Source organism: Eschscholzia californica, unplaced genomic scaffold (genome assembly GCF_041429995.1).
Source record: "Eschscholzia californica isolate CP2 unplaced genomic scaffold, dmEscCali1.0.p SCAF_5, whole genome shotgun sequence".
NCBI lineage: Eukaryota > Viridiplantae > Streptophyta > Magnoliopsida > Ranunculales > Papaveraceae > Eschscholzia > Eschscholzia californica.
Window position 1 is genome coordinate 49,878,008 of NW_028238472.1, and position 10,028 is coordinate 49,888,035.

The following is a 10,028-nucleotide window of genomic DNA, read 5'->3' on the forward strand; positions in this document are numbered from 1 at the left end:
AGGGGGGTTCACATTTTTTTTTCCTTTTTTGTGTGGCTAATTTCCGTTCAACCCCCTATATGTGAATAACCTGCTCATATAGTCCTCAACATTTCCCAGCTTCTATTTTAGCCCCCTTTCCCACTATTCAGTTAAAAAAATGTTAAGTCTATTTCTTCAACAAATAAAGATTTAAACAAAAACGACGAACTAGTATATGAAAACTATTGCAGAATGGGTCCCCTTAGAAGGGAATCCGAGAAGGTTCGTCCATCTACATAAATTTGTACAACGTTAATTAACAGTGGTATGATTTTATATGGAATAGAAAACTTTCTTCTCAAACTTTTCTAGAGAAAAAAGTTTTGGTTTGTTTAGAAGTAGGATTCGGATAAAAAAATCCAACTACTCTTGAATCATAAGGATTTATAACTTTTTGTAGGAAACGAAATTCCTTGATCAGTTTGGCTACCAAAAATCCTATGACTCTCGAATCCTAAAGATTTCTAAGTCCTAAATCTGTATTGAACCAAAATTTTACCCTAGTCCTTAAGATTTGTTAGGATTTTGGATTATTACATCCAAATTTTAAACTTAAATAAACTCAAAAATGTTTAATTAAAAACATACTTATAAAATGTTTGTTTTCAAAACATACCTAAATTTGTATTGGACCATAACTTTACCCTACTCCTTAAGATTTGCTAAAATTTTGGATTATTACATTCAAATTTCAAAATTAAAGCAACTCAAAAAATGTTTCATTAAAAACATAACTATTTTGAAAAAAAAATGTGTTTTGTTTAAATATATTTTTCTCAAAAAGTGTTTCTTCAAACCATTTCAAATACCGTTTTTACCCAAGATCATTTTTTCAAAACTTGTTATTTACAAAAGGTCTTTTTTTTTCATAACTTGTTTTTCTCAAACTTCCATTTTTAATCAAAAAACAATTCTTTTTAGAAAACATTTTTCCAAAAAAAAAAAACTTTTGAGAAAAACAACTCTAATGAAAAAACGGTTTTGCCAAACATCGAATTCTTAAAACCTGATTACAAAAAACGTTTTTTTTTTCAATACTCATAAATTTTAGGATTCTTATTAATTACCAAATAAACAAAAGAATCATTTGAAATCCTGAATCCGTAGAGTCGTGAATCCAAAGAACTCATGATTCTGTGATTTATGATTTTTCTTTTCATCCAAACACACTACTGTTATTATAATTATTATTTTTATTTCAACTATTCAGCACACGCCTAGACTTTTGATTTCAAGTGAGGCTCTACATCTAATGGTCAATTGATTGTGATACCCATATCTATCATCTCAATTATTATGAACTTTTGAAAATAATGAATGACATTAGAGTGAATCCAACCCAAATATATTAGTGACTAACCTAGCTAGCTAGGATCTGGTTGGGTTAGTTCGTTAAGAGCATCTCCAATGTAAAACTTAAAAAAAACTCTATTTGGCTTATGTGTTGAGTCTCAATTGAGATTCTCTTTCCTATGTGGCTAACTTGAGTGTCTCTAATTCAAGTCCTTCTCCAATGCAACACTCTAAAAAACTCTAATAGATACACATGTCATACATACATTTAATAGGAAAAAGTGGTTGAGAAAGAAAAGCTTTCTATTGGTTCAAAAATTAAATTTGATGATTAGGACACTTAAGACTCTCAAAAGAGATCTCAAAAATAGAGTTTCTAGTTAAGACATCTTAAAACTTAATGCTTCCACATCAACTTAAGATCTCAATTGAGTTTTGCATTGGAGAGGGTTTTTCTCAAAAAAACTCTAAAGTCCTAGGTGGCACTTAAGATTTTAAGATTGAGTCTTGCATTGGAGATGCTCTAATGTCAAACTCTTTCAAGAAAGACCAAGATCATGTCAGAGCTCTTTCACTCCTACAATCTCTCTCTCTTCAAGGAAGAGAAATGGATAAATGAATTATGTAAGCAAATGATAGTTAAAAGACAAAGCAATCATATTCATTTGGTCAGCATTTTTCCCATATAGTATCTGAAGTTGGCCTTGTTGTATATGAGGGAAGAAGTTTCCAGGAAGTTTCCTCATTACCTCTTCCAAATAATTTTCATATTCCTTGGTTGGAAGTGGACCATCAAATACCCTGACACAAATCATATGGCCTTAAAGTTTTCAACCTTGATACTCTCTATCTATTCAGCTCAACTCTCCTAAAGGTATATATATATATATATATATATATATATATATATTGACCGACTTAATTCAGAGAGGTGAAGTGTCCAAGTTTCTCTCTAAATCTTGTCCGTCGAGATTTTCAAATATTACTCAACGAAAACACATTGTCACAAAGACACCACATCAACTTTAAGTCATCTCAGAGAAAAACTCAAAAAAGAAGAACTTGTCACTTCAACTCTTAGGGGGGGGTAGTGGATCGAGACTTTCACAGACTTTCATAGACAAATTGTCCCGTAGACATTTCAAGACATTTCGGATGACTTATTATAGACAACATGTGTCCATAGACATTTTCAAGACATTGAGAGTTTGTAGACAAAATGTCTTTATAGACATTTCAAGACATTTGATCCATAAACAAAATGTCCTGGGGGACATTTTAAGATCTTGAGTCCATTGACAAAATGTGTAATGCATATTATATTTGTGCTAATCAAAAATATATTTTTCGACTTTTGTAGACATCTGTGAATATTTGTGGACATTGATGGACATTTGATAGACATTTATTATTTTAATATTGTTATTATTGTTTAATCACATGAAATAATATATTTATACTAACATTTCAAAAATATATTTTTCGACTTTCGTAGACATCTGTGAATATTTGTGGACATTGATGGACATTTGGTAGACATTTATTATTTTAATATTATTATTGTTATTTGATCACATGATGGACTTCAAATGTCTCTTGTTTTTTGAAAGACATTTTGGCTTCCAAATTTGTCCCAAATCCTTCACAAATCCATCAAACTATGGAGTCCACCAAAGTCTGAGACATTTTGGAAGACAAATCGAATGCCTCGGACTTTCATAGACTCTCAAATGTCTGGATTTGAATGCCTCAGACTTTCGTGGACTCTCAAATGTCTGGATTTGAATGCCTCAGACTTTCGTGGACTCTTAAATGTCTGGATTTGAATGCCTCGGACTTTCGCGGACTCTCAAATGTCCGCGAAAGTCCCAATCCAATACCCCCCCCTTAGAGTTTAAATATACAATAAAATGTCTTGAAATGGTCATTCAAGATTGTTACTAATTGAGACTAAAAAAGAAATTAATGAAAACCCTCTTGTGAACTTGTCTATGGAACCAATCTTGAATAGTCCACCAATATACAATTATCTTGAAAAATGTTAAACTGATATTTTGTCCATGGATATTTTCATCCATTGTAATGAACCTCACTAATAATGACCATAAAAAATGTAGTACCTAAAAAAGTAATACATGTCTAAGTAAAGCCTTTGTCTAGATTGTAGAAAATAGTAAAATGTCCCCATCATTAATGTCTTTCTTTCTCTAGTATCTACCACTACATAACTTCAAACTCTTCTCCACCTAGAGAGAGAGAGAGATATAGAGAATGGGTTTGCACTTGTTTGTAGTACTAACAAAGCTAAAGCTTCTAGCTAGCCATGGTTGTTCATCATCAACAACTGCAATAACTACTGCACCAAATCTAACTCCTATGGTTTTTCTCTACATTCTCAAAATCCCTTTGATGAGAAAATTGAGTAGAGAGTCTTATACCGAAATTTTCGACCGTTTTAGACTCTTCTTTTTTCAACTAAATCGGATAATGTATGACGATGATCCGATTACAATGGATAGACGTAGATGGGTGAGAGCCCTTAGGCTGGTTCGTGAGCGGGCAACAACTAGTCAACCACGACTTCAATCCGATGAAGATAGCCTTCAATCTTTGTCAATGCTTACACTTTAGTCATGGGTTCTTACCATTTTCTCTCTAGATATATAATGTGTGTGAAGTTTGTGAGTTGTTTAATTGGTACAAGTAAAATGAGGGGGTGAATAATTCCATGCAGTATTATTTATGGCATATTGGGTATAGGCATTTATTATATTTCAATCATTTGAGTGGAATTAGATTTTTCATTTACTTATTTTCGAATTCCAATTGGTTTAAAGTTGAAGATTATGGATTTTTGGCTTCATGGAAGAAGAGATTCTCTCAAAAGGACGTAAAACTAGTCCTTATTCGGAGTACTTTTAATAATGAGTTCGTATTTGCTCAGATTGCTCTCAATACGTGTGCCACCCGCTTTCATTGTTGTCAAGGAAAATACATTAGGTTGGTCCGAGATAGATACAATATACATGGCGGCCATGGTATCTATGGAATTACAAAAATACTACTAATATGTATTTTGTTGGGTAAATGAATCTGGAGATAGCGCGAGGAACGAAAATATGTGGCATTTAGAGAATGTCAATATAACAAGTTGGGGGTTTGCAACAAAAAGAAACAAATTTGGGGGTTTCTCTGCATCTTGCAATATCACTTATTGAGTGGCTGTCAGAAATGTATCTCAGAGTGAGGAAACTATTAATTGGTAGATTATAAGTAAATAGAGATCAATAATAGTACTCGTATTCAATTTCGGGAACATAAATAGAATTGTTTTACAACCTTATGAAAGATTATAAGCTAGAAAGTATCTAATGAAAACGAGATAGTAGAGATGGTATGACTTCCACTTGTGGCAGTATCATGATGATCGATATATATATGTTTTATGTATTTACGACTAAAACGATGATAATATCAATTTAGAAGATGTAACTACTTGTTCCTCCTATCTCTAGAAATATCTCTTCATTGCTCTTACTCCTACACTAGTACCTGATTTCAGTTCTCTTAAAACCTAATAGTTTTCTAAGGAAACAGTACCTAGTTAAGGGACCAAAATTAGAATTGGTCAAAATATGGGACTAAAGTAAGTCAGTCAGCACAACTGAGACCAAGTAGGAATTCACCCCATTCCTTTGGACAAATGGCTAACAAAGAGCATCTTCCGTCCAAACTCAAAAAAAGTAAAAAATAACTTAGGTATCGTATCTAAGATGGTTAGATTTACTTTTAATATTGAGTGGTCAATTGAGATCCTCAAAGAAATCTCAAATATTGAGTTTCTTCTTGAGATATTTCAATATTAAATGATGTCGTGTCATTTTGAGATCCAAATTAAATGTTGCATTGAAGAAGGTTTTTTCAGGTGGCACTTCGAATTTTTCAATTTTAGTGTTGCATTGGAGATGCTCTAAGCAACATAATTGACGGACAAAATTATTTACCTAGGGTGCTTTTTATTGGTCAAATAATTCAAAAAACATATTCTTTTTCGAAGTGTTCTTAAGCAATGTAATATTAAAAAGTAATTATTCACAATAAAATAATAATAATATACTTTTATAGAATAATAGTAAGAATTCTTTTAATGAAATATCTTTTTACTGACAGAAGTTTTGTACGATAAATAAAATTTCTCTCTTCTCTTCACAAGCGACATATAAACGTATTTATCCCTTATTTTGGGAAATTATAGTATTTCCTCTCTCCAAGGGTTCACATTTGTTTTTGTTTTTCTATAAGTGTTATTTAGTAATTTAAGATATGCTTTGATTGGTAGATTTTGATTTTAATTTTATCCAGCAGAAATAAGATTTGTACCGTAGCTTCCTCCTTTTAAGACTTTTATTTATAGGATATAAAAACTTAGGACATACGTTGTAATAGTCACAAAGAAATGACGAGAAAAGTAATGTTCTGCTTCCACACGACATATACGTACACTAGTAAATAAGTTAATTGTCTAAATCAAGTCAAGTAGTTCACCTCGTTAAACTAGAGGCATGTCACATAAAACTCTACCAAAATTGTCTTAAAACTTTTAACTTTGAAACTATACAAGTCTAAAACTCTGCCTAAAAATAAGTTAAAGAAATTCATCTATCCCCATTTTTTTTTGTTGAAACAATTCATCTATCCCCATAGTATTTCTAATTGCAATTTTGACTCAATTGATGAAACTCTTGGAATTAAAAAAGCTCTTCAACAAATAAAAATTTATAAAATCATTTAAGAAGGGAAACAAATAATATACAACAAAAAGTATTTTCCATATAGAATACAATATTTGATCCAGGATTATTACAGTAAAAAATTAGCCTTACAAGTTCTCTAAGTAAGTCACTAGAAATTTCTATTTATAAGAAAGAAAATCAGAATCCGTGATACCAATTAGTTGAATCGAGTGTTTACTTATCAAAAGTGGAAATAAAATTTAGGGATCACCCACATATTCCATTGAATAATAGAAAAACTAGGACAAAATCATTCTCTGATTCTGGAATACATGTCAAGTCATTAATAATTCTTATTTTTAACAAACAAAACAATGAGATACATCACGTTATTCACGTATCTCATTAAAGAAAATCAGAACTGGTGAAACCAATTTGTTGAATTGAGTGTTTATTGGTTAAAAGTGGAAACAAAATTTGTGGGTCGTTTCCATTTTATGATTTTAAGATTCCATTGAATAAAACAACTAGGACAAAATAAAAATGGTTAAAAGATTTTCCATTTAATGAAAATGATATGAGGGATTAGCAAAACATTTATAGTATTAACTATTAACTAATTACCAATAAAATCAAGTAAGAAATGATTATGCAGTTCATTGGAGGAGTTGAAAAACAAACCCCTTGCTAACCCAACCTTGGAGTTGTCTCTGTTCTTCTATCACTTACATAAGTGTGGCTGTGAGGAAGGAGAACAAAAATTAGTACTTAGTGTTGGGTAAGTTATTATTTTTTTTTTAGTTTTGTTAATTGGTGTTTAAAGCTTAAATGAAGATAATTTTATCATTCTCTCTAATCTATACTTACTTTTGTTTCGATTTTTCCTAGTTTCTTTGTGGAGGTTTGACCCAAGTTCGATTATTTTTCAGAAGCTTAAGAAAAGAAGAAGCGTAAATGGGGAAAACAGGACCTTGCTCTCATTGCGCGATAACATGTGAGTTTGTTATTTTTATGACTTAATACTTTTTCCCCTTATTGTTGGATTCAAGTGTTCGAATAATTATTATTTTGTTTCTCAATCTACTAACAATTTGACTTAGAAACTGACTTGGGATCTTGTCTATCGTTGGCTTTAATTTATTAATGGTTAATTCGATCTCAGTGATTTAAACTTTATAAGGATAGATTAGGCCATCAACGTATCGTATAAAACTTTGCCCATTATAAAACAATAGACATGCTTCAATTAAGAGTAATGATAGGAAACGAAAAAAAAAAAGTAGGCAGAAACCAAACATAAATTTGATCCACGCTGGACAAGAATCTGCTTGATTTTTATGTCCCCTAGCATTTTTCTACAAGTAATTCTAAAAATTAGGTGAAAAAGAAGTTGTGTTATGTTGGACCACCTTTACTTTTGGGAGTTTTAGTCTGGTCCACGATGGTTTGCGGTAAACTTCTTTTTCTATGGTAGCATATGAATCACGATATATATAATAACTTATGGATGAAATTAGTTCTTCGGTTTTTGCCCTAACAACATATGTTAAGCTACAAATTAAAAAGAAAAAAACATTTAAAAACGACACAATCAGAAAAGGAAGTTGAATGTCGACTTGTTATTTAAAAAAAAAAAAACTACGGTCTATCATGTGTCCTTAGAACATGGTATAAGCTAGGATCCTTGACTTTGTCTTTTGTTGAAACAACAGTGACGCTATGCCCGGCCACTCTCATGGGTGATGTGGTCGGACCAGATTTAGAGAGAGGGTTTTTCACTTTCTCTGTCTAAATTTGGCCCTGCCACGCCATCCGGTCGAGATTTACCGGGAGAGTGGCCGGACATAGCATCATTTTTAATGTTGAAATTGTGTGGTCTTAACTTAATTGCCCACTAGTATATAGCCTATTGTTTCAACTTAGATAGGGTATGGTCCTATTTCGAATCATCTAACAGAATCTCTTTCTCATTGTTATATTTTTACAAGAGTTGTTCAAACTACAAAGCATAAGATTAAAGATCAATTTATCTTACAGCTTACTAGCCTATATACTCTTTACCATCCCAAGTCCAACAAGTATAACTTGGAATATAAGGTTTTATTTTTGTTAAAAACTTCAATAGCCAACCACAAGGTTTTTACGTTACTTAGTTTAAGCTCACACTCGATAGCTAGTCCATGCTTCATACGTTCCCTAACCGATGTAGAACTATCCCATTGTCATTGTTCAATCCTGAGTCATTTTTAATCTGGAATGTGGGTTTAGAAATTTATCTTAAGAAAACACAACTACAACATTCTAGCAAATAATACTTCTACTCTCTTTCGAGTATGAGAAATTCGATATACAAATAACTAAACCTTTTTCTATATTAAGTGCTTCAATTGAATTTTCTATAGTACAAAATATTTGATATAATGTTGAAAATGAAACAGACACACCACTATGGAGGAATGGACCTCCAGAGAAGCCAGTGCTATGCAATGCATGTGGAACAAGATGGAGAACAAGGGGAACACTTGAAAATTATAATCCATTACATTCTCTTCCTTCTTCTTCTTCTCTTGATGATCATTCTAATGACTTATCCTCTCATATCAATTTAAACAATATTAAAGTCGACGGTAATGGTACTAATATTCGTGACCAACAAGACTTTCCATCAAATCAATCATCTGGTCTACCTGGTTCTGAATTTAATACAACCAATAAATCTGTCAGTTCAGCATCTGCAATATCAACAACATCTAAAAGCTGTCATGAGGATGGTAATGATGTCTCTAAGTTTCTTTCATTTTCTTTTCTCAATTTGGTCTTATGTTTTTTCATTTTTTTTGACAAAAGAGAATTCTCCTTTGTCATGTGATTGTTGGACCAATCACGCACGTATGCCAACTCTGTTACTTTGTTAAATTTGTGGGCATTTAAACTTAAAATCAATTACTAATGTATGAAGAGACCCTAGATAAGTATATTATATTCTTGATAGTGATATTTTCTTTTTCCTCATATGAGACTATTCTCACACGTTTTACTTTGGGTTCTCTCAACTAGTGTTTTAATGTTTAATTTTGTGCAGGTAACAGATCAAGTGTACTAGGCTTTCATATTCCTTCAAAAAAGAGATCGAAAACAGTACACCCGATTCTATCAACTGTTGAACAACTTCGACGAGATCTGCTCAAGATTCAGAAGGAGCAAGAAAATGAATCCAAATTTTCTGGATCACTAGAAGATAATGAGGATGTACTCATTTATGAAAAGAAAAATCCTGCATTTTCTGATGATGAAATTGGTCTCGGGGTTGTTCTTCTTAAGCCACCTTCAGTTTCTTCGAACGAACAAAAAAGTGAGGTTGTCATATCTGATGGTACCCAAGAAAACAAGGTATGTCACTATTCTCCTTTAGCATCATGTACATCTTTAAAGTTTAGTCTAAGAGCGCGAGCTTTTAAAGAGATATTATTATGTCAGAAGCCCGAAACTCTAAACCTTAAAGTACTCTAAACCCCAACAAGCCCAAGCCCAAGCTCTTGAAATTGTTAATGTTAGTAGTTGTAGGAAATTATGGAGGATTTTATATCAATTAGTTATTCCATTTCGAACCATTATTACTTGATTATGATTGATGTAAACTAAGCTCATTTTGTTTATGAGCCCGTTTGTCAATCATTATGTACCTACTCTGACTAAATCTATTGATGGTAGCCTTGAAATTTGAGCTTCGGAGTCTCCCTTAATTGAATCTCAATTAATTGAATCCCTTGTTGTTCCAGTTAGTATTTCAAGCACAATGGTTACATTCTTTTAGTCTATACATCACAACATTTTGCCCGTTAACTAAATCTTTGAGTTGAATTTGTCTTACAGTCGTCAACCGGTGAAAGAAATGGAAACTCTTCTTCATCGTCACATGTAGATGGAGATGAAATATTAGCATCTACTAAGAAACCTTCACAATCAACATCTTCGAGTTAA

The 10,028-nt window shown here is 32.1% G+C and overlaps 1 protein-coding gene across 1 annotated transcript; it reads left to right on the plus strand.

The window, feature by feature from the left end:
- Positions 1-7,001: 7,001 nt before the first annotated feature.
- On the plus strand, positions 7,002-10,028 carry LOC147540167 (GATA transcription factor 26-like). Its single transcript, XM_086643204.1, has 4 exons — positions 7,002-7,041; positions 8,486-8,818; positions 9,130-9,437; positions 9,921-10,028. The coding sequence occupies exons 1-4, from the start codon at positions 7,002-7,004 to the stop codon at positions 10,026-10,028; spliced, it is 789 nt and encodes a 262-aa protein (XP_086499330.1).